At 38.8% G+C, this 25,873-nt stretch overlaps 1 protein-coding gene across 4 annotated transcripts in view; it reads left to right on the top strand.

Annotated features, from left to right (window-relative positions):
• Positions 1 to 25,873, top strand: part of LOC105836438 (ABC transporter G family member 9) — a gene marked incomplete at its 3' end in the record, with an annotated part of 125,884 nt that overhangs the window by 6,717 nt on the left and 93,294 nt on the right. For all 4 annotated transcript variants that reach the window (XM_036282520.1, XM_036282518.1, XM_036282519.1 and 1 more), the window contains 1 exon segment: positions 1,390 to 2,421. In XM_036282520.1, coding sequence (XP_036138413.1) covers positions 2,309 to 2,421 — 113 coding nt within the window.

The following is a 25,873-nucleotide window of genomic DNA, read 5'->3' as shown; positions in this document are numbered from 1 at the left end:
TACCGAATCACGGTTCCCATTCGCGATGAATCTTGATTTGCAAACAAGGAAGGAGTAGGTAGATTAGAGACACTTGTCAAACTCTTAACGCATGAGTTTGTGCGACTCATTTACCCATGACTAATACTTGCCAGTTGCGAAAATTGATGCAAATACAAGATGAGTTTTGTAAGTGATACATCGAGTGTAAAACGGTGTAGGTCGGTGACATCGTGTTCTATATTTCTCGAATGATCTTTGGGTGGATTTAATTAATACGAGTCTGGTCACAAACAGTAAATTAATCGAAGTATATTCGATATATACGGAGAAAATTTTATAGTAAAAATTATCATGTAGTAGCCACGGACCATATAAGAAGAAATTTCAAAGAATTATGCCATAAATAGTGTAAATACTATTTATGGCAATTTGATGAAAAACATAGTAAAAATTTTCATAATTTCTTTCTTGGTCCGCACTTACTATTTACCACAGTGATTTTTATTACAAAATTGTCTCTATGTAGTATTCTGTCGTATAGAATTACAACTATATTTGATTTAGAAAAACGAGATTTCTTTGTATCGCTGTTTTTTAAATACAATTTATATTTTTAATAAAAAATACGAGTGACGTCTTATAACAATGTAATAAAATTTTCGATCATTTCGAAACTTTCAATTTTTCTGTGATGTATCGTAATTGTGTTATTTTGAATAAGACGTGTAAATTAATAAAGATTTACTCTTTCGCGCATTTTCAAAGTGAATAAATATTTCGTCATGCTTTTATAATTGTTTTAAATTATTTTAGAGCCCATTTAAACACAAAAATGTATACATGAATATATTATTTTATTTTTGTCACAGTTTTCAGAACGATACATAAATCTATAAATGGACCTTTAAAAACGCATTGCGTGCATTTTCGTTTAATTTAATTTTATTTCTAAAAAACGGTATTGAAGTATTATATTAAAAACATGAAATTTGTTATAATAATTTATTTAGTACACATTTCTAAATTCAGATTGCTACTCACACACAAACACAATAACCTTATTAACTAATTTAATTAATATGTGCAATATTAAGTGTAATACGATCGATGAAAATGTCAAATATGAGATGAGAAAGTCATTTTGATGCCTAGTAACTCAATTTACACAGTTGGAAATAAATAATATTTCGTAAATAGAAAATTATTTATAAAATCTATAAAGGCTAAATTTATTTTTAATGCATAATTTCATTAAATCTTATATTTGCAAGAAGAAATGCTTTTATTATTTTAATATTAAGACAATAAGCGTTATAGCAGCAACGAATTGTAACAGTTTATTGTAACACAAACATAACATTCCTCACAGATAAAGTTTAACGTATCTGTTTGTATTTTATGTTCCAGAAGAGAAGAGCGTCCACTTATGATCGTATCAAACGAAGAGAGATAGCGAGTCGAGAGAAGTATTTCCCGATCTGTGCGCGAAACTTTGCGACCCACATTCTCGGGACATTCATTTTTTTCGAGAAGCTCGACATCGAAAAACCGTCGCAACGATTCTTTAATGTATAACCGCGGGATCCAGCGCGTGATGTAACACGTTGTACGACGAGGAGAGGAGTTGGGCTTAAAGTTCTGATCTCCGAAGAGCGATCGGCTCTGTCGGAGCCGGCTCAAGAGCTTTCTCGATCCGGCCGGGAAAAGACCCCTTCTCGAGGAGACTATCGCGATCCAAACGAAAGGATCGCGCGGACGTTCTCAGTGCCCAGAATCCCGCGATCCGCGCTCCTCGATCGAACTCGGTTGCCGTGCCACTGATCAATCGGCTCCGTGGGAAGAAAAACGCACAGCCAGCGTGGGGAATTGCTGCACACTTAGATGTTTAAATCGACCAACGTTAGTTAGGCCAGCACAGTCAAATCCGTCACTCCGATCGCGACCACTGGATCATTCGTTCATCTTCGCCGTTTTGATTCCGTTCGTCTTGGATGCATTCTCTCCCGATAGAGAAGACATTCGCGGCCGGTCGTGTAACGTGTGAGATTCTATCGTCGCGACAATTTCCGCAAACCGCTCTGTTACCCGTGAACTACGCGAGGATGCTAACGTCGGCGTCGAGTGCGCGTCCGTGCCGAGTAGCAGACCCGTTCTGATTGTCAATGAACGTGACTCGCGCGGTGCCGGGAAAGTGAGGCTCTAATTAAACTCGCGTGTGTGACGGCCGCAACATCTACGTGTCACGTTGCCTAGGCGGCGAATCGCTCATTTAGGAGACCGAACCGGAGAGGCGGCCAGCTGTTAATCAGCAGCCACCGCGGTGGACATGATTATTTCAAAGGATTTGTTCCTCCTTGGCGACCAGGATTATCTGCGCCTTCCCGTCAACGAGAAGCGCCAGCAACGGGCAATGGGCCGGCCGATCATCAATGCTCCCAGGTAAGAAGAGTTACCTTTGATTCAACCTTCTTTACTTTATTTTTTATCTTCATTTCGACTTTGAACTCTTGAATGGAACGAAAAATAAGATCAAAAGATTTCTGGCAATTTTTCAGTACTCGAGAAGTAACCTTGTTATCACGAGTTAAATTCTTTTTCCAAACTTTGTTATTTTCTTTCAATTTTAGATAGAGTAACTGCAGTTCTATCGAACAATGTTATTATTTCATTTAAACTGATTCTGATCGAAATAAAACAACATTACGATCAGTTTTTTGTACAACAAGAGACGTGAGGCCGACGTCGTATATATTCTCACTTTTAATTGCATATTTAATCATTAGAATTCGTTTTTAAACATATCTCTTAAAGCTCTTTTACTCATATTGAAATTCTAAAATGGAGTGCTAATTTTATAAAGGCCGTTATACAACGTGTTTTCTATTTGCAAAGTTTTGAATACTTTAGTCGGAAGATGATTTTGAAATTTAAGAACAGATGGTCAAATTTTAAAGTCTGAAATTAGGTATTCATAGCTGATAAAATATGAAAATCAAATGGCGTAGGTTGGTACTAATTGATTAAATTAATCTTGAATTTATTAAATAGAGTCTCGCGGAATAAATAGTAGATCTGGGACGCTTGGTATTGCGCGTAAGAAAGATACGGTAAGCTCCGAATTTACGTGACATAGTTTTACGCGAATTTAAATATAGGCGAGCGATAGATATTGTTTCTGGGCGACGATTCCGGTTAAACTGATAATAACTTTAGCCGAACGCATTTTGTGTTCTCTCTTATACATATTTCTGTATTTTATATTTTTTTGGAAAACGAATTGAAAACTTTTTAGCCGCGAAATACATTCTGCTCTCTTTATTTTTTGCTTATACAAAATCCTGTTGGTCATTTAATAATTCATAAATAAAATAATTCATAAATAAATGTGCGTACATACATGTCAGCCGTATATATTATGTAAAGTACAAAATCGCGGCATATATTTCAACATATTTCAAAAGAGTAATTCATTCGCTTGAAAATCCACCGTTGAAGCGTGATTCATGGCTCGAGGGGGCTAATCTAAAATTACATTTAAACGCTAAAGCCAGATTTGAATTCGAGAGCTAAATAGCTAGCTTTCTTTTTTTCAACGAGGATTTTGATCGAGCTTCTATAGGTAAAATGCGCGAGCGCAAGTTACGTAAAGAACAAGAGCTCGCCGCTGATGTGAAACAGCGGTTTTTTTTTCCTCGATGCGTTGGAAAAGCAGGTTTATCGCTCGGTACGCAGGATAACCCGTGCACTTTGAGCGTACAGTTATCGGTTCGCGGAACGGCGAACGTCGGTTCGGTTTTCTATTAAGCGGTGCCTTTTTCGCCGCGCGCAAAAGGGGAGTATCGCGCGGGTAGAGGACTGCGCGCGCGACACGTTAAAAGCGCCGCGCCGGTGTGTTTGCACAGCGTGTCGAGATCGGGAGATTTATGCCGGAACCAATCGATTCGCCGCGCTATTATGAGCTTTATGATTTTTACGAGAAAAGTGTGTTGACTACGCGCCGTATACGTTTTCGTCTTTCCCTCTTCTTTTCTCTCTCTTCTCTCTCTCTCTCTCTTTCTCCCTCTCCCTAGCTCCGTTTCCTTCTTCCATTGATACCGTTTCGCTGTTGTTGTTACTCATTCGTATTAGCTGATAACAGTAACCGGCGAGACTTATCATCGCGGCTGCGCTCGAGCTCCTTCGGGGATCAATGACACGCCCGTGTACAAATAATACGTCGCACACCGAATCGCATCGCATCGATCACAAAATCTGACTGACGATCGGTGGAGTCTCCCTCTCTCATGCAGAATTCGCACGAGATAATACCCACGCTATCTGAAAAGTACTTTGATCCGTGTCATTCAGAGATTTTTTTTTTTTTTTTTTTTTACGTCGGCGCAAAACACGTGCGACTACACTGCCGCGAGTTGCAGCCGCGGACACGCGAGCGCGACAATAAAGCGTTTTAATTCTGTCCAGCGTGTAACTTTCGCGAATTATTTGCAAATGTGAAATAAAATGTGTGGCACATAGTACAAAACTTTTGTCATACGGATACTAAATTATTCATCTATACATTGTAATGCTTATTATTATAAAATTGGGTTCAATCATGCACAACATTCACGCGTTTGCGCCGAAGAGACTGATATCGGAAGCACAGCAAGTTTCAGGGGGGCGCAGGTTTTCCTCTTTTCATTTCGATCTTCTTTCTTGTTCCCTTTACACGCCGGAGACCGAGAGGATTCGCGGCGCCGCTCGCCTCGTCGTCGCCCGTCGAAAATTATGTCGCGGAGCGAAAATAGGGAGAGACCGCGTTCCTTTTGCGCGCCGCGCTCTTATTTACTTGTAACCTAGAAACGCTCGATCGAAAGAAAAATCGGTAGTTTCTCCCGCGGAGAAAAATCGAGTCTTCCGCCTGGAGATGAAACCGTTCCAGTTTCCCATGCGTGACCCACTAGGCTAGGGTGCACTCTCCTCGTGATGCGCCTCTCTCGCGATACCCCGCTCTCTATGCAATCGCAATCGCATTCGCCGCCTCTCGAACCGGCGGAGATCCCTTCCGCCCCCCTCCCCCCCCTCCCTCCCTACTCTCTCCCTTTCTCGCCCGGGACGGGCGTTTTCTTATTCCGCTCGTGCCGATTTTCTAATCTTGGCCTATTAGCGCGGTATACTCTCGAGTGTTTCTTATGTGCCGGCGTGATTCCTTCTGGGTCGAGAACGTTCCTTCGCCTTCGTCGAGAAGGATGCAAGATCGGCATCCTCTCGTGGGATACCTCGCTCGAGACATGAATCATCCGAATCTCGTAAATGACTGTTGTATACGCAATAAATGAAGATGTCCGGTAATATTCGACGCTTAATGTGTTAAGTGTTTGACATTTCACTCGTCGATCCTTTTTTTTTTTTTTGCAAATGTATATGATAAAATCTGTATTTGAAAAATCCAAGATGTACGATATCAAAGTATTAAGATATAGATATGCATACTCGCGACCTAAGCCGCGTAGAAAGCACCGCGAGGGTAAAATGGGGGAAAAAAAAAACATCGAGAGGAATGAAGACGAAGAGTACGCAATCGTTTAAGGTGGAATAATAGCCGGTATTTCAGATATTACGTTTATATGGGATTAAACTCAAGTAAAAGACCATACGAAAGACTTTTAGGAGACTGGGTAAAAGGGTTTTCTTTTTTTATATGTATATTTACGGCAGGCACTTATTTCTCTCCGTGAAGTAATCGAGCTCTCGTGTTGCGGTTTGCGCGAGAGCGAGAAATTCGCATAGCTACTTCGAAATCTACGGCGTTTCGCCGCGGCGGACGTAGCTTCGCCATAAAAGTCTCCCGATAAGTGGATTTCTCCCGATGTTGTTTTTATAGTGTTGCATTCAAAACACGATCTCCCTTCTTTCTATTCATGAAGACGATCATTAATCTGCTCCGTTCGAAAGGAGGAAAGACTTTTCCGCGTGTAGATGCCTTTTACTCCCGTGACACTTCGCAAACCTCGATGATCCGATAATTAATATAATTCGATCGAACTTAACCAATCAGTTTTAATTTTTACGTTAAAAAGGACGATGTTAAATGTTTCACGCGTATTCAAGATAATTTTAAGAATAAACGCGGAAAAATGTTTGTGAATTTCAAAATTAAAAATATATACGTACATCTCTCGTCTACACGTTTAATATTCTTTATGCGATGCTGCGTTTTTTTAACGATGCTAATTTTTTCAGAGCTTACTTTTATTAAAAAATGTTAAATTTAAATTAACATGAATTAATAAGCATAAGTCAGTTTTTTATTACATAAAAAATTTACTCTTTCGTTACTTATTTCTTTTTACTTGTTTATTTACAAATTTTAAATTATACGATTTGGAACTACCGTTAATAATGTGATAACTCTCTTTCTTCAATATCTAAAATGTTATAATAATTGTTTTGCATATATACTGCAATGTATACATATATAGATCGATTTTATCCCCCTTTGTTATTTTAATATGATTAAATTTTGACCATTTCATATCGATTTTATCCGGTACAACAGTTTTCGTTTTCTTGGAGCAAGATGGTTGCAAATGCGCAAGTTGGCGTAAGCCGGTTAGCGGGAAATGTAGTTTCTTGGCGTGCTAAGGAGACGGGTTCGCTCCTGCGTAAAGAACAATGAGAGTATTTTGCTTAAGTGCAGAAGTGGAACGGAAAAAAAAAAAACGGAATGGAGGGAAAAAGGGAAACGGCCTACGGTATCTCACCGTCGCCGCGCGCGGCGGTAAGATGAAATCGAGGACGGTGCAGGCCGCGCCATTAAGCAGATTGAATATTACCCTATATTCGGTAGATGCAATCAATAGCCTAGAAAAATGCGCTACTCGCCTTCTCAGCTACGTATGTCCTTGAATGACCTATCAGCTTCGCGTGCAATTTACCGCGAAATGATGACGCGGGTACGTGATCCACCGTGTCGCATTGCGTTGTCAAGAAGCCCGTGACCCTTGATGCTTTCCTCTAATAATCGTGTCGAAAACGTATTAGAGATTTTATCGATCGAAAAGTAATCCGACTTTAATAAGTAATCCGACTTTAATAACATGCTTTTGCTTGCAACAAACGACGGTTTCGTTTTTATTCAATTATTTCCCATAGATTGCTGTATTTTTTTTTTATCTTCTCTTTTCCGCTCTCTTTTTTTAACTTGTTTTGTTCGATGCATTCGTTGAAAAAAGTCGTTTTAATTTGCACACACTGTGAAATATTTTTTTTTTTTACATCGGGGTATTCTCGAGTATTACAAATTGAAAAATTGCGGCGTCACATCTTTGGTCTTATTATTAGTCTACGATTGGTAAATTAGCCAGGACTTTTCCGATTGTCATTTGTAAAAGATTTCTCGTAATTCTTTCTCTCAGTGTATAATATGATCTTCAGATATACATATATTGATATCATTATCGAGAGCAATAAAAATAAAACACTGATGTACACAAGTGGTATAATATTATACGAACGAAAAAAAAAAGAAGCTATAAATTTTATTGTTAGACATAAATGTTTATGTTTGATTGCTTAATTTTTACTGCATTGATACCATATCACCGCTGATATCACACTGCCGACAGCAAGATGCATTGCGGTATATCGGGATCGAAGTGTTTCATATCGTGAGCAAGGTGTCGAACATCCTTATTTCCATTCCTATTCCGTTCGCGGCGTACGGATCTTAACGCGCGAATATCAGACTTGTTAACACGAGGTGCATCGTCGCGTCGCACAGACACGAAGGACGAATCTGCGAGGCAGGCGGCGGTCGAGGCGAACTACGCATGAACTACGAGGAATGCGAATGGCTTGATCAAGCCCGTTTAAAACGAAGCGCTCCCCTCGTCGCGAGCCGACGACGTCGCTGACCTGCCTCACGCGACTCTCGCTCTACCGTATGTCTCGTTCTGAGTATACTCGTTCTTCCGTAGAAAGGCAGCGGGCGAGTGTGTGAGGCATTCCCTTCCTAAATCGGCCAATCTCAGAGGGAAACGGTGAGAAAGAGAGAGATAGAACGAGGGTGGGAGAGGGGGAGGGGATGGTATCAAGGCCGACTTTCGGATGATGAATTAGGCGGCAATTTTAGTGCATTAGGCGATTAGAGGCTGCGACAAGTTGCAATCGCGTTACACACATTTAATCCCTTCTATCCCCAAATGAAGGGCTAATACGATTTTAATTAAAGGGAATCTGTTATAATAATAGTCTAAATCAGTTTTCTAAGAATTCCATTAGGTTTGGTTGGACAAGAGCAAATTTTTAGGAAGATTGATAGTGGAGCCATTATTGCATCTTGCGTGTTTATGACTGTGAAGCGTTATATGCATATATATATTTACAAATGTATAAATAAAATTGGTTGAAGGGCTTTAACTTTCATTTTTCATGACATTTATTAATTGAAAAATTTGTATCGAACTGTCTCGTTATTCTGTTGTTTATTTTATATTATAAGGATCGCATTTCAAAGTACAAAAATATAAAAATTGTACAGATTGTTCTATTATTATGTTTAAATATCTCTGTATTTGAACGTCTTTTATTAATTTAAAAATTATTTTCTTTTTACTTTTGATTTTCATGTAAAATTTCATTTTGTGCTTATTTACAAATTTGATGAGGAAGTAGCATTACGAAATCAAATTTTGTAAACATACTAATAAAACTCTAGTTTATTTGAATTTAGGTCACTTAGGCCCGTTTCTACCAACGGAGATTAACTTTAAGCTCGGTTTAACTTATTCTTTATCTTTTTTTTTAAATTTTTGGAACTAGAATAAGATAACAAGCAAGTTAAATTGAGATTAAAGTTAATTCCTGTTGGTAGAAACGCCTTATTCGTTTAGAAATTATTTATCTAAAATTGCAGCAAACTAGTCCTTCTCATTTTCATTCTTTAATATTACATTTTACTACAGGATTTGTTAAGAAATGCGCGCAGAGTATCTTGTAATCAATAGTAATACTATTTCTTTTTATAACAATTTTTTTTGATAGTATTAACGATATTAGTAATTCGCAGAATTTAATATATAATTTAATTAAAAAAACAACAACACGATTTCCATCATAGCCATCAAGAGCCTGAGTAGGCTCTTCTACTCGAAGATTATTATCATTTTCATAAAAATTACGGAATACGCATATAAAAAGTGCAAAATTTTAAAAAGCATGTAAAAAAAAACCGTAATCTCTATATCGCGTATCCTTGACACATCCATGTATCTCTCTCGACAATGTATATATAAGAATGAATGCAGACCATACAGACAGTGCCCGTTATCGAGAGCTATCTGCGATGAGCGCGATAGGGAGAATAGCCGTTTTGACCTTGCCTGCGGAGCACACGAATGTCTGAGGTCGACGAGGCCGAGAAGAATGCAAATGTGTCACGGTTTAAGACAAGCCGCATGACCCCACGCCGGTACGAAGCGGAGCGGTGCGAGTCGGAGGTTGCCTCCTGCCCGACGTTGCTTCTTATTCGGGGGGGGGGACGCCCGAGTGCGGTCGTGGCACGAATTTATGGTTAATAACTTGTCCCCGGTGGGGTCGCGCGGGTGGTAGTAGGGTGGTGTACCTATGTGTATACTCACGACATCACGAATTCGCGTCGCTTGCGGGATTGTACAGTATAATGTGAGAAATTCCGACGAAATTCATCGTGTCGTCGCGTCGTCCGGTATTTGGACGCAATACGTCATCTTGACGTGCGTGGCGTAAATGGTAAAACACTTTTCTCTCTCTCTCTCTCTCTCTTTCTAAAAGTAACAAGAATGGCATCACAGGTAGCTTCAGTGTATCACGTATTTTTCAATAATTTATCTTTCTTTCTTACATGAAGGATACAGAAGCTCAGATGGGGTTCAAAAAAGAAATTTTAAATTTTAATTTTTTTAGAGAGTATAGGTTACATTATTTAATGCAATTATTTTAAAAAGTTAAAATAATTATAGGATGCACTAAGAAATAGTTTTTATTATAGTGGAAAATATATAAAAAATAATATAAATAAAAAGGAGCAGCTTGTTTTATCAATAATAAGATCAGAATTGATAATAAACTACATCCAGACAACAAAATTGGAATAAAAATATCTTTTAAAAACTGATTAAAACTAATGATTAAGAGATGTCTTTTGGATATTGTGTCATCTGCATGGGAAGTTTGCAGATTCTACGGGTTAAAATGACATCATTAATCTTCTTTTATAGAATTCGTAATATTTAATATCTCGCGATACGTCGTTGTCTATTCCAATAAAAAAAATGTAGTTCCATTCTTGAAGGCGCAACATTTCTTTAGAAAAGTCCAAGAGTGTCTCCTGTGAGAAGGAATTTAAATCGATCCTTCTGCTTCGAGAAACACGAGATGCCAGGGATAACCTAGCGAACGTAATGCTGACCTACCTCACGCGAGGAACGGCTCTCGGAGACGCGCTTATTATCTATTGCGTTGTTATACGTGTACGACATGTCTTCTTCCATTTCGAGTTTCAAGAAATGAGAGAGACAAACAGACAGACACAGAGAAAGAGAGAGAGAGAGAGAGAGAGAGCCAAGGACGTTACATATGGGCCGGACGATGGGGCCGGAAGTCACGTTCCCGACTGTTAAACTCGAGAGTGCGACCCGTAAGCCGAATTGAAAGGAGCACCGCTGTTATGTACTTTAGATTTAGTGGCCAATTTTATCGGGCATACTCATTACTGATCATGTGCCACGATTACAGTTACGGCAAGGGACATATTTGGGAGCCGGCTGGGTGAATAATAAAGGCGGCTTCGTGCTTGTCGCAATAAATTTAGAGATGCATCACAGTTCGCTTGTTCTTCTAGCGAGTACTGTAGTATTTAACATGTGAAATAAAGTACGTCATTTCGCATCAAAATACAGGAATTTTGAAATACCAATTAGTTAATACTCTTGAAATTTCCTAGAGTGAAACATTACTCTAAAAGAGTGAAAATCGAACATATCTGATTAGAGTGACAAATCACTCGAACTTAGATATGTTCGATTTTCACTCTTTCAGAGTAATGTTTCACTTTAAGAAATTTAGGGAGTAGTAATTAGGGAAATTTTTTAAAATAATGTTGTATGTAAGAATATTTGAATATAGGATATATGTTATAAAATATTTTTATAAAATATGTATATATATATATATATATAAAATATATGAAAATTTTAAAAAATGAGTAATAAAGAATCAAAATATTTTTCTTTCGAGATAGAACGATCGATGAGATTTGAATCCGGGATTCGTCGATTACTACTCCTTCTCTTTCCTTACGATTCCCTAATTATTTTTCAGGATTTTTAAGGTCCAATCAGAAATCCTTTGCTCGATATTAGAAGTATGAGAAGTGTGAGAACACTATATATCTATGTAGAATATACTAGAAGTCATCCTCTTATCTGCAGTCAATCCATCATTATATTCTCTTGACATGCATTTAATTAGATTTCTTAAAACTTGGTTGACATACTATCTGTACAATTCATAGCACTTTGCAAAGTTTATAAAATTTATTTCTCTCTCTCTCTCTCTCTCTCTTTCAATCATGAAAGCTTTAACTAATTTATAAGACATTTTTCTTTTACATAAAATTAATTGCACGCTCTTTTATTTCACAGATTAATTTCTCATTAGATTACAGTTAAAAATTACATCTGTCAATGTAGAATTCCTTTAAAATAAAAAATTAAGATGTTGTTTACCACACTTCGAACGTTTAAACTTAAACTTTGATTCTCGATCACTCATAACAACTCGTAACAAAACATCGTTGAATTCGCGTTTTCACGGAAATCGCCCTCAAATTAATCGAAGATTATTTTTTTTTTTAGGCTAAAAGAAATAACGGGACAACTCTTTGCGACGTATTATACGGTTGCGAACGCGTTGCAATGGCTCCTTTGTTATCGCTCTTGTTGTCGTCCCAGTTTCTTCGCTCCGATACACGCAACGCGTTTCAATACGAAGTGCAGCACAATGCTATTTGCTTTGAGTTGCTCTTTGCTGAAACAATGGTACGATTTGTGCCTTCGCATTGTCGTTGTTAAACAGATTAAGCCGACTTTAAGGCTTACAGAGTGTAGCGTTCGGCACTATGATGTGACACGCGTTCGATCTTTATAAGAGCTGGCAGTTTAATAGTCTAGGGATATTGATCAATTAAAGTTTTATTTTTATTTATCAATTTGGATTTTTTTTTCTTTATTAGTTCACAGCTGTGGCTCTCTCTCTCTCTCTCTCTCTCTCTCTCTCTCTCTCTCTCCGTCAAGATCGCAGTTCTTTCGGATGAGAGACAGTCGACTAGTTCACCCTTGTCGGTATCTGCTCTTGCGCGCCGGAGACCGCTCCGCGCTCGTACAGAAATAGCCTTAGAACCCGACGACGACGCACGCCGAGACGCACATTATGCAGCGGTACCGCCGAGGTGCCGCTCTCGAGAATGCGATTATTTTCTCGCGATCGTTGATAGCCGTGCGCAACCACCTCCTCATCCTCTGCGTCTGCGACGGAAGATCAAACACTCTGACCGTTGGGTTGAGCCGAAGGCAAAGAGGAGTGTGTAATTACTATCTCTCTGATCTCTCGGCAGAAGAGAGAGGAGTGCGGTTAAACCCAAATTATTATGGTCAAATTTGGAATGTAGCTATGATCGTTTCGATGAATGAAATCAATGTGTGATTTGAAAAATTGAAAAAATATAAACGATCTAATCTAATAATATATCTATTACATTAATTAGAAATTGCAAAATATAAAATGATAAGTACTGAAAAACTGCAAACATTATGTTTTCCTGTGCTTAATAAGATTCACAATATTAAAACCTTTCAGAAAAGCTGATCTTACTTACTACTTTTGATATAGTTGTAAGTATAATAGCACTAAAATCAGAATATTCACGGTCTTTCAGTGAATAAGACACTAAGATTCCCATTTAGAGAATATATGTGATATACACTAGCGTTTACGTATATTCATTCTCGTATCGATGCTTGTAATAGCCAGTAATTTCATAAAGAAAGTTGGTTGGGGGATATATAACATTTGAAATACAATGTTTTAAATATTTTTTTCGGAGAAATAAGCCTTCGTAAAAGTCCAAACGACGTAAGAATGATTGTCCAGTTTTAATAATTATTTTTAAACGCGTGACTGTGTTAAAGATATGAGGACTTTTGATTTGAAATTCTGAAGTTGGGATGCGCGTCTCGGTGGCACGGTGTTCACCGACCAGTTCTTAAAAAGCTGTCCAGCTGGTGGCAATAAACATTCTTGCTGACACGATTATTGCAGCCGCGCCGACAGAATCTATTAAAAGTCATGTCGATGATGCACGTTGTAGGCGCCCCGATCGTAAAACTTTTGTTTACGAGGGCAAAGATACGATCGGTTGCAAACTCATTAGACTCCGAGTCTAATCTTAAGGCGACGTAGGTGCACTCTGCAAAATTCAAATCTATTTTTTTCCGATAAAATTTGCATTTGATTTAATAACAAAAAATAATTAACGAATATTTTATCAACTTTCGATCGGCATAATCTTCCATTCTGTTGACACTTGCTAAAGCATCATTTAGGAGATTGCTTTTAACGACAAATCTTCTAATAACATAAATTAATTATTATTCTATTTTATTTATTAATCTTAAAATACTACTGTAAGTGACTCTTCAGTGAAGTATGGTGATTTAAATTTAGTACAGTTATTAAATTTTGATAGCTTAAAACATTTAGTAAGATTTTTTAAATAATGTTAAAAGTTTAATTATTTTACATAACACCTTGCAATTTGTAAAGTAGACAAAAAAATTGTATGAAAAATGTATTATACTTTAGGATTATAAAAGATGTATGCGCGGTTGCATTTTGAATTGCATTATGTGTTTCGGCTTTTCGATTTAATAAAATTATTAAAAAATTGTTTAACCTTTTTTATTTCTTGGTATAATGAAACAATTGAAATTAAAACAGTCTAATTGAGAAAAGAAACAAAAAGTTGTACTACAAATACTACTTGAAGAAAAATAATATCATTATATATTAAACTATATATTAAAAAACGTAAAGGTATATTGATTTGTTATTTACAACTTTATCGCCAAGATATTTCAAGTGCAAAATAAAAAAATACAATATATTTCAGTTTTCCAGTTTTTTTACGAAAAGAAAAATCCAAGGAAAAATCTTTCGAGTGATTTGTGATTAAAGCAAATAAAGTCATAGAAATATTCATGTTTACATGCATATATCTATTTTACATTTTGATGCAGACGATTATTTTATTATACGTTAGATTCGAATAAAGTGTCTTATGTCGTGTAGATTATTTAACGATCGTCACGTCGGCGATCTCGAGAGGTCCTCGTCATCGACGGACCCGACGTTGAAGAGCGAGGACGAGGTCGAAAGTAGGGGAGGCGAAGGGATGAAGAAATGATAGAATTTAATGTCGACGGCGCGCCGTTTGATAAGATGGGCAATATATGTACAATCATGATGGGTCATCGAGTCGTTACTACCGCGTCGCACTGACCTTTAAGCACGGGGGTCAATTCTGACTGTGTTCCTTCGTCCGTGTCACGTACTTAGAGTGGTGATTTTCTCATGATGCGCCGTAATTGACGCGCCTACCTCAATTCCGTCACACTTTCGCCGGATGCGATTTTCGTGGCGTGTATCGCGATATACGCGTCCGTTGAATTGCGGGGATTGGAATCGCCGTAATTTCGATGCACGTTATAATTTCAGAGCTTTGCACTGGCTATATCGTACGATAAAACGTTTTTATATTTTTAGTTCCATATTCGGAGCTCTCTCGCGTGGCGATCGAAGCCGGGCGTAATTTCGCTTCGAGTTCAGATTCGACACTATAGAAAGTGATATTTAAATTAACTCGTGACCTCGAAAAAAAAATTGGGAAATAAGAGCTGTGAAAATAGAAGCTTCCGTTTCTTTCAAGATAGGTATGCCAATATTCTCTTTTATTTACTATTTACATTTATCATTATAGTATAATACGGTTATTTTTCGGGCTCACTCATTTCTTAATTTTATCAAATTTAATTGGATCAGACTTAATCGATAAAAAAAGCCAGGCGAGTTTAACGGGAGAGCGAAACGTCATTTTTTAAATCAAGTCTCTCTTACAAAAACGGGACCGGTCCAGGTAGGCAATATCATTTGAGAGCAGGTGTAATCGAACCAATGTACCGGATGTAGAGAACGATGCTGAATTGCGTTCGGTACATTGTACCCGCATCGTTCGCAAATGCGACCAAGTCTTCGACGTTTACACATGTCGCATTTGCTCGTCGTACATAACGTATATGCACGCACACCGTCGCGCGAACACATGATGTAGGAGTCGGTGCGTACGCGCACACAAGAAACGCGCTGTGTCAACGCGTAGAGTGCGTATCTTGTAGGACTCTCACTCTCGGCGGTATTCGTGCGCGCGCGTGCGTGTGTGCGCGCGTGCGTGCGTGCGTGCGTGCGTGCGTGCGTTCGTGCGTGCGTGCTTACTTGCTTGCTTGCTTGCTTGCTTGAATATGTGCGCGTGTAAATGCAAGCAAACACGCATCGCATAGCGAGTCGCGTTGAGATCGCATCGCCGTCCTCCTGAGAAATTCTTTGTTATTTATAGTTATCAGATAGAATCTATCGCAATACGATGTAATTGTCTTTCTCTATAAACATTGAATTATTTTAAAGACTAGGATATATATTGCGAGATATATTGTGAAAGTGTAAATACGTGAGAGACGCGCTAAATTATGCTGAGCTGTGTGTTCAGGAAACATGAAATCTTTAAACAATCTTTAATTTTTAAGTATAAATTATAAACTTATAAGAACGCCAAACTAAAATTGCTTTTATCTACTATTGTTAAACGATACAAAATATGTTTAATTTTATTTTAATATTATTAGCAACAATATATAGAAGAGATATAATAATATACGATTACGGCAATTAAAACAATGTAAAAGTATTATATATTGAAAAGGTTCTCACATCAATATTCACATGTAAAATATATACTAATTGTAAGACGAAAATAGTATAACATATTTAGTTATTACAATTATAAATTTCGTATTTTGAAATTGTATGAAACCTTATTACGGTTAAGTACTTCTTTTTCATTTTCGACAGATTTTTCGAGTTAATTTTTCTTACGATAAACAAGATTCTCCTATCGATTTTAAATCTGTTTTTTTTTTCTTTTCATTATCGAACAACTCTATACCAGTTGAGTCAAATTATCGCATAGTCGTGTCTGTGTGCAATTTACGTACTGTCGCCTAACGTAACGAGTCATCTGTAACGCCAGCAATCCGCTCACATACCGATCGGCGCGGTTTTTTTCTTTCGCGCTAGTCCATTAACGTCCAACGTTGTACAGTCCGATGCGTGCATCTGCGTTGTCCGCATTGCCGCTCGGGACTGTTGCGCTCGGCATCGCCATCGGTGCGGGAAACGAAGAGAGAAAGAGAGAGAGAGAAAGAGAGAGAGAGAGAGAGAGAGAGAGAGAGAGAGAGAGAGAGAGAGAGAGAGAGAGAGAGAGAGAGAGAGAGAGGCTAGAGAGGTGACCGGCGAGGTACGAGAGTAGCGACAGAAGAGGGAACGTGTGGCGAAGACAGGGTAGTAGGGTGGGAGAGAGGAAGGGAGAGCACAGAAACAGGAGGAATCTATAGGTGGGAGAAAAGGAGGGAAGGAGGACAGAAGGAAAGGACGAGAGGCAGGAAGAGACAGAACGAGATACGAAGTGTCGGTAGCGACGAGGGGTGGTGAGAGACGTGGCGATACTCGGTGCGAGAGCGTATATGCAAGAGAGAAAGACCTGGAGGGGGGGGGGAGAGAAAGAGAGAGAGAGAGAGAGAGAGAGAGAGAGAGAGAGAGAGAGAGAGAGCGAAGAGAGGAGAGAGAGAGAGAGAGAGAGAGAGAGAGAGAGAGAGAGAGAGAGAGAGAGAGAGAGAGAGAGAGAGAGAGAGAGGGAGGGGGGGACGACCACGCGGATCGACCGGGGCGAGATAAAGCGAGACGGTGCGATCGAGAGATCGTTGAACTCGACCAGTGAGCGCAGGCAGTCTGTGCTCAATGCGCGGCTGCGTGAATGTGCGCGAACGTGCTACGTGCGCGTGAGAGTGCGCATCGGTGCATCGATGCGGTATCGCGACCGAGAAGGTGCATGTGGTAGGGAAGGGTAGTATAGGAGGAGGAGGAGGAGGAGGAGGAGGAGGAGAAGGAGGTGGCGATGCGATAGCGGGATGGCGGGAGGAGAACATCGAGAGAGGGAGAGTTGAAACGATGGAGAGGGAAGCATAAGGCCAGGCCAGTCAGTAACGATGTCATTAGTTTAGTCAGTCAGCGAGTCAACAACTACGGTCCTTCGCAGGCGTTTCAAGTGGGTCCTGCGGACCTCCTCGCTCTCTCTTTCTCTCTTTCCTCCGTCTCTCCTCACTCCTCCCTTTCCTCCTACTTTTTACGGGCCCTTCGCGCGGTCTGCGCCGCTGGTCAGCGGGGCCTTCGGGTGTCGCGGTTGGCTAACCTCATGCACCGCGATTGCAGGAGCACGCGTTACCAAGCGATGGCGATTCAAGTTCGACGACGAGTGCATCTCGCGATTGCTTTTCGGCCAAGCGATGATGCGTGCTCGGTTATTCTTTTTTTTTTTAGAATAGAACTTTCTCTTCAAAAATGCTTCTAAAAATATTTAAAATTTGGTACTTGAAAATGTATACTGGAAGACTATTGCGTCGTAATTATTTGCTTAAATTTCCAAGTTTGTAATATGATATACGTTATGCAAATTTTTTCACTTTAAGAGAATGTGTTTCCTGGCTAAATTGATGTCTGAAACAGTTTCCAAATTAATGTAATTTCGATAAAATACACCGTCAAATTTATACCTGATAGAGTTCTATCTCTGTTTAGTGTCTATCTTTACCAATGTAGATTAATCTTAATCTAATTTTTTAATCTAGAAGGAAAACAAAAACTATATGAGCTGTTTAATAGCTGATCTCGATTTCGGGATAAAAGTGAATCTACATTGCTAAAAATATAGACATAAGAGTTGAAATTTTAAGGCTGCATTCGAAAACCGCTGTTTTACTTAAAGGCTCGAAACGCTTTTACGTCAAACTGCGCAGTTTATGTCGTTTCGTGTACACAAGATCCCAGGCATCAGACGTTTTCATATACGCGCGTCAAGGTGATTACGTTATGAGCGAGCGGATCTGTAAGAGGTGTACCTTTGTCACCGCAGCATTACGTTAACCGCCAATTAAAGCCGTCGCGGTTAACCCTGCTGCGCAATTTCTTAATCGTACACGTTTTCACGGAGAGTATACACGCTCTCTGTCGTAATGAGGATTATAGATAGGCGTTTCTCCCGCTCTGTTGAGAAAATTGGCGAAAAATCTCTTAAGTCAGATCCAAGTCCCTTGAGAACCATTTTATCTGGAAACGCACATTCTTCTCGGCAAACGCGATTGACACGGTGGCAACGTCGCGATCGTTTCGAGTCATCCTGCATCCTAACCAGTCGTATAATAACGATAATTGATACCCGCTCTCTTCTCCGCTGATTGCGCGATGTCGTTGCAATAAGAAAATAATCCTCGTGGCTCCTCGCATGATCATGACGCATCTGAGATTCTTGTTCGTATTCATACACAATTGTGGACATTTCCGTCTCTCTTGAATCACTACGTGATTCAAGCTATTGTATATTATCGCGAGATCATCTTAACCATATATATGTTAAACTCCGATTTTCCCAATTTGCACTGTTTGGGAACGTAGCCCGGGTTGACACGTGGCGATAGTTAATACGCAATTTTGTAACGTACACGAGACATTTGGTTGACCCGTTTCTGTTTTCTATTTTCGTTCTGAACTGCATTCAAATTTTATTATAACGGACAGACAGAGCCAAATCCTCATTATAACGAAGTTTGGATTCTCAACCGATGCCTGTGTCGATGTACAGAGCGTGTAAACTATCGCCAGCTCTTTTATTTATGAACTAGTCTCGATCAGATAGAATTAGACTTATAGAGTAAATAAATTTGACATATAATGACAAATCTAAGTTCTCTCTGAATAAAATTTCACTTAATTTTAACCGACTAAATTTTTGTCTGTTTTTAATGTTAAAAATGAATACAATATCAAGAAGATACCACAGATTTCAATTTAAAAAAGTATTTAAACAATCTTCAAGCTATGCGCTTTTTACATCTTTATTTTTACATTTAAGCCCATTTCAAATTTATTTTACACCTTCTCGAATTATTTTCTTCTAGTGCTATTTGGTAGCAAAAAAAGGTAGAAAAAAAATATATACAATTTCGCATAATTTTAACATAAAATTTCATACACACAAATTACTCGCTGCTTTGCACAATAATATTTCGTAATATGAATGAGAAATCCTTCTCCCGATATAATCGAATATGTCGAGAGGATACGTGATAGGACGCCGGATTTGATCTCTCTTTGCGGAGGCCGATAGACAAATCCAGCGATGCGTGCACGCGTGTCGTGTTCGCGAGAAAGCAGCTTGTCATTATCGTCATTGTCATCGTCATCGTCACCGGCATCGACGCGTAGAACCTCGTATGTCTCGGCGATTTCCGCGGCCGGCGCAATGTTTCCCAACGCGTTTTCGCGGCTCCCAGGTCTTCCCCGTCAACGGTAATAGCTGCGACGAGCGCACAATCCCCGCGAGCGACGACGCTGCGCGTTGTGCAATGCTACAACCGTGGTGGCACCCGCCGTTGTCGCTGCACCATCTTCGACACCGCCGTCGCCGCTGCCGTCGCCGTCGTCAACGTCGTCATCGTCGCTAGACGAGAGGACGCGCGCGGGCGCGCATACACACGTTTGATCGCTTGCATGGTGGCGGCGATGCAACGCCTACGTGTGTGCATGTGTGTTTTATACGCGGGTCAATGACTCGGTCGAGTGCATAGTGCCGCGCACGCGCCTATATATGCGTGCGTGTATATATGCATACATGTACAAATCCGCGAGAGAGCGAGCGAGCGCGCGTATGCACTCGCGACGCATTAAATATGTTAATGTACGGGCGAGCTCTCTCCGACTCTGGTAGCGCGGCCAATATTCCATTGCTGCGTGTCGACCCGACGACAGTAATCGCATTTTTGCCCTGGACCGGACTACGGTGCACCTGCGAAAAACCAGGCGAAGCGGGAGACAACTCTCGTTTGCGCCGTCCGCTTGTCTGTTCTACGTGCGTTTCACTAGACCACGATTATTACAAACGTGTACATATATGTATGAATGTATCTGTGTATCATTTCGGAGTTGCTATTTTAGAATTGCGTGCTCGGCAATGCTTGTGTCTGGGGAAAAAATAATACCAATATGCTCTTCCCAAAAACTTAATTTACCTTTTTTCACTGCAAAATATTCAGATTTAGAATTCTTTTGTCACTTAATATTCTTCTAATCTGATTGTATTTGTATTTAGATTTCTGAAATGTATACACATATTTTGATTATTAAGATTTTTTAATAAACTTGTGCGATTTGCAATTTCTTAAATTTTTATTTAAATATGTCTGTTTAAATAAATCATGTTTGGAATGCAGTTTATAATAAATATTTGATAGTTCATAAAACATATATAGTCTTTATGTATAATTATTTAAGGTTGAAATGTTGTGTTAAAAATTATAGTATCAGTAAAATATTTTAACGGTATCATTACAGTTTCCGCATGAGAGGAAAAAAGTGCAGATTTTCCCAGACAAATACAATATTTTTGTTCTGAGAGAGATTTTGTTTCTCCTTAAATTTACTCGCTAATTTATTATTTTTGACAGAACTTTACAATGCAATACGACCACTACATACAGTTTTATATCACATTCAAATTCCCCTGGAAAATAAGAATCTATCGCATCATTTGTCCTGCTTTCTTATTCGCTCTTGTTAGAAAGGCGATACTCGTTGCCATTAGGATATCTATCGTTCGTATCGCGCGCATGCGTTTCTTATATCACGGCTCATTAACGTAGTTAATTAGTTTAGTAGTGCACGCGTAATACAAGTGCTCGGCTTATGTTATCGAGCCGTATCGCCAATTTCCCCATGTATTTAGCAAAGCTGGGGAACACTTATCGCGGGATTTAAATGAGATCAAATCGCCTTGTCCTCCGAGCGATCTTATTGGAATTCGATTCCTGTCCTATTAACAACCTTCGTGTCACTCGAAAGCAAGGCGTATATGCAGAAACTTGAGTTCGATTACGTGGGTATTTTCCGCATTGCATATTTTCGCCCCGTCTCGTGACAGGAACAACAACACAGTTGGCGAACTGAAATTTGTACTTTTGTACGTAACGCAATACGATAAATTATCGCGTAAGGCAGCTGGCGCTATATAGCCTGTTATGTACTGATAACACGAGGAGTCTTTAAAAATGCACACTCGAACTTGATATCTTTATTTTTTATTCAGAGTTTAATTTTGCTGTTTTTATATATAATAACAGTGAAATATTAAACCGACCGAATGTCAATAAGAAATCTCTGACGAATCTTCGATTAAATTATTCAATGTAGAGTTGAACGCTTATAATGTCTTTTTAGGAATATAGGTCCCATAACGGTACATGCCTTTTTTGGAACACTTTGAACAGATTAAATTCCAAACTGTCTGTGACGCAACCGCGCGGATGAAGGTCGTTGTATGGATTTAATAAACCGTCCGTTAGCCATGCGATTGCCGTAAGGGCATTTATCTCGCGATGCGACTCCGAGCGAACTCATCCAATTCGACGGACGCGCGCAAAGTGTTCTGTAACATGTTCGACGTCTAATGAATCTAACCGCTCAAATATACCGTGGAAGGTGAGTGACCTGCTCGAACGCGCTGAGACAGACTCGTCGGTCTAACAGTCACCGCGAAATTACTGTTAGATGCCCAAATAAGCTATCTTGTCCCGTCGGAATTATAAAAAAGTCCAGGTAAAAACATACACAGAAATATCAATTTGGGGAAAAATTATTATTTTTTTTTTTTCGTGGCTTTTGTTCTTTTTTGTCGTCTCCTGTCGTCTGATAGGTTTAAAATTTTTCTCATTTTTTAATACATAAACGTGAGGGAAAACGTGAACAGAATATTAAATATATATTAAATTATAACATTTTATATAATAAAAAATAGACATTATTATTCTATACGTTAATTTGAATTTCACGATTCAATTATTTAGATGAAATACGATTTTGCCGTCAACATATTTGGATAATATATTACGATAATTGTTTTGTCTAACATCGGGGAGGCATTCCGGCAAACAGAATGAAGGCGAAAAAAATTTAAGTGCTATATAAAAAACTTTTAGTTACGACGGGGGGGATGCCATTATACGATGCCAATAAAATATCAAACGGGACGAATGCTACGCAGCAACAGAGTCTATTATTAAAGTTCTCTGCATATAAGATTTATATGGTAAATAAATACGTAGGGAATGAAACCTGCTGTCGCTAGGGAAATATTTCTTCGACATATAATACACTTGAAGCTGTTCGAACGTGCGGTAGCATTACAAAAGAAGGAGAAATAGAAATGGATTCGTCGCGTAATGGAGAAACATTAATACGTGTAAGCTTCATGTTCCACGGTTGCATTTGTCATTTTGGCATTTCAGCAGAGGCGCGAGGCGAATGTTAAATCTTATCGGGAGATGTCTGGCTTCTAACGATCGTGAGCATTAGGAACGAAACTCTCGGCGGTTCGACGATCCCTTAGAATATTTCGGGACATGATCTCCTTGGTATATATGGGCCATGCGATAAAATTCCTTCCGACAACTCGTTGTTACACGGCAGACAGCCTAATCTATCGGAGACAATACTGATTTCTTCGATTTATCGCGTAATACATACCGACTTCGGCGATCGATCGAATCGGCACTCACCGTGATCACCGACTAATATTTGTTTTATCGATACTACTGTAATATTAATGACAAGAATAAATGATAACGATATTGCGATAATAGAAACGGATTATAGAAACTCCGACCAATGAACTTCACTCGATAAACACCCAATCGATAGTTGAGACAAACGATGATTTCGACATAGGCCTCGAAGATGTCCGTCTCTTTGAATGTTGATACTAATTTTACTAAGTATCCGACAACTAATGAAATGAACGTTAACCGCATCGACTCGCGAAGCGGCGGTCAGTGACCCGTTATAGTTTAGACTGTAGCGGTGAGATATATTCTCTTCGGTTCAATAGTCACTAAATGTTAGATAACGCAGATGTACGCCGCAGAAAGGAGATAGCGAGCCACGAATACGCATATTTGGAGGTTTTTGTGCAAACAGCTGATAAACATCGCTTAGAAGTTAAAGCCTACAATGTGAATACATAACAAGGTTTACGAATAACAATAAAAAGTATTGAATACATAATAGTAACGTTTACGAATAACGATAAAAAGTGTTGAAACTGTTGCAAAGTCAACTGTGTACATAATCGCAAGAGTTGAAGACACGTTTAAATCGAAATACAGATAACGAAAATGATTTGCAAATGTGGTTAGAATCTCTAGCAAGAAAAGGCTCTCAATTGATCTCTCTTGATTTTAATAAAACTAGTTTGTAGAGATGGGGGATAAAGAATTAATTTTTGTGCCAGTAGATAACTTTTGTTCTGTATCTATCATGCTTTGTTCAAAAGTTATAGTCGAAAAATGAAAATTCGACGATTTTCGAAAGTATCTTATCCCTTTTGTAAATCCAATGTTTCATTCCTTGTAAGTTTCCATCTAAAGGATTTCTTAATGGAAGGTTATTACTGTCTGTCGATCATCTATTATTCTATAGGACAATAATGTTCGTGCGATTCACCTTTGCATAAAAATCAACACGTTAGGTCTGTCGAAGAATCTCGAACAATGACGACACCTGTTATTGCCGGTTTTCAAAGATCGATGCATATTGCTCATTAATTGTCGGAGAAGGGGAAAGATTTGCGAAGTCGGCCGGCGTGGGCACCGTTTGCGCGAGCCAAACGCTAACGCGTGAACCTACTGCGGCAGGTCAGTGGCCTCGTTGTTGGAAGCGCGAAGGCCCGTTCTCCTGTCTAATAGTCGCGCTGGGACGACTGTTAGTTACACAAATCCCGAGACGGCTCAAATCTAAACGATCTAGACAGTCATTCTAAGCCCTCGCCTGTACGAGGACCTGACACGTTGAGCCAAGCCTGGTTACAACAAAGGCTTCGTGCCAAGATGCATGGACGAGAATTTTCGTGCGCGCAATTTGGTACCAAATGCACCAAAATATCCGTTTTCCTAAGGATAATATTCTATCCGATGTAGAAGATGAACGACCTTTCCATTGGTCCAAGACTCAAAGCCGCAGATTTGATTCTAATATCATTAGGCCTGTTCTTTTTCGCTGCACTGCTGCACTGGTGCAATAAGTTAAAATGAGAAAAAATATATTTGTCTTACTCTAACCTGTTGCAGCAGTACAGCGAAAAAGAACAAGCCAATTATCATAAAAAATTAATTCGACGAATTAAGTTTTAAGGTTGAAGAGAACAGGATAATAAACTCTCATTTTTAATGGATTTTGATTTAACAGGATTTTATTCTCAGATTTAATTATCAAGATAAATACTTAGTATATATATAAAACCAGTTAGAAATTTATCTATGTAGTTTTAGAGTCTTCAAATATCCTTCTGCCCTGCTTTTTCGCTTACAGAAACTTGTCGGATTACGTCCGTCCGAGTTACGTCTCTCCGAAGTTATGTAGCTAAAAATATAGAACTATTGATTTTGAGTCTGTAAGCGAGTCGCTATATGTATATCTCTCTCGAAATCAACATTCAAAGGCTCAATGGTCATTGATTCGATAACTCTGATTTTTTTCGACGGTATGAATTTTAAATGCGTACTATATTTGCATACGTTTCTTGTAGAAATAAACGGGTGTTAAAGTTACTTATATATTTACCTTTTTAAGAAGAAATATTGTTACACTTGTGTATGTATGTATATATGTGTATGTGTGTATATATATATATATATATATATATATATATCAAAGTACATTCAGTTAATGTCAATCAATAAGTTCTGCAATATTTCGTGCACGAGAGTAAACTTTAGATGTTATTTCCGACCTAAATCAAAATCTAAGCCTGGATAAATTTTCAACTCGGATTTTCAAGGAAATCCGATTAAAAAAGTTTCGCTCGATGTACAACGTAATCTTTAATTTACTGTCCATTCTTTTAATTCTTCTCCTATCGATAAATGAGTAAATCAAAACATTAACGATAAAAAACAATTGACAGAAACAACTTTTTCGAAAGATATTGTACAAAAATTTACTTGCTAAATAAATAAGCTATAAAAGTTATGTTAAAAACAAATTATATACAATTCTACTTTATGCAGCGTTTGGAAATTCAGATATTACAGTTTGCAAAGATACAATTTCTCGGATTGTCGGCCAAAAGTCGGCATTACAGGAGTTGTAATATTAAATATGAACATGATACGAGAATTTCGCGTTGGTAGGAAAAATTTGGGGGAAATATCTGGTGCGGAGAAATAGCATGTAAGCTCTGGCCGCTGTGAAAAGCTCACCGTGCTTGCGCACATGTATACGGCCGAAACGGCGGCGACATCGATCGCGGAGCTACTTTCACCAAGGGTGAATGCCTTTCGACTTTATCCTCGCCTTCATCCGCCTTCGCGAGCCGCGGGGAAAAAAGGAGAGGAAGGAAAGGTAGGGAGAAAAAAGAGTGAGAAGGAGAAAGAGAGAAAGAGAG

The sequence above is a fragment of the Monomorium pharaonis genome, chromosome 2, assembly GCF_013373865.1.
Source record: "Monomorium pharaonis isolate MP-MQ-018 chromosome 2, ASM1337386v2, whole genome shotgun sequence".
In the NCBI taxonomy this organism is placed as follows: domain Eukaryota; kingdom Metazoa; phylum Arthropoda; class Insecta; order Hymenoptera; family Formicidae; genus Monomorium; species Monomorium pharaonis.
Note: the sequence above shows the minus strand (reverse complement) of the source record. Positions and strands in the feature narration are given on the sequence as shown.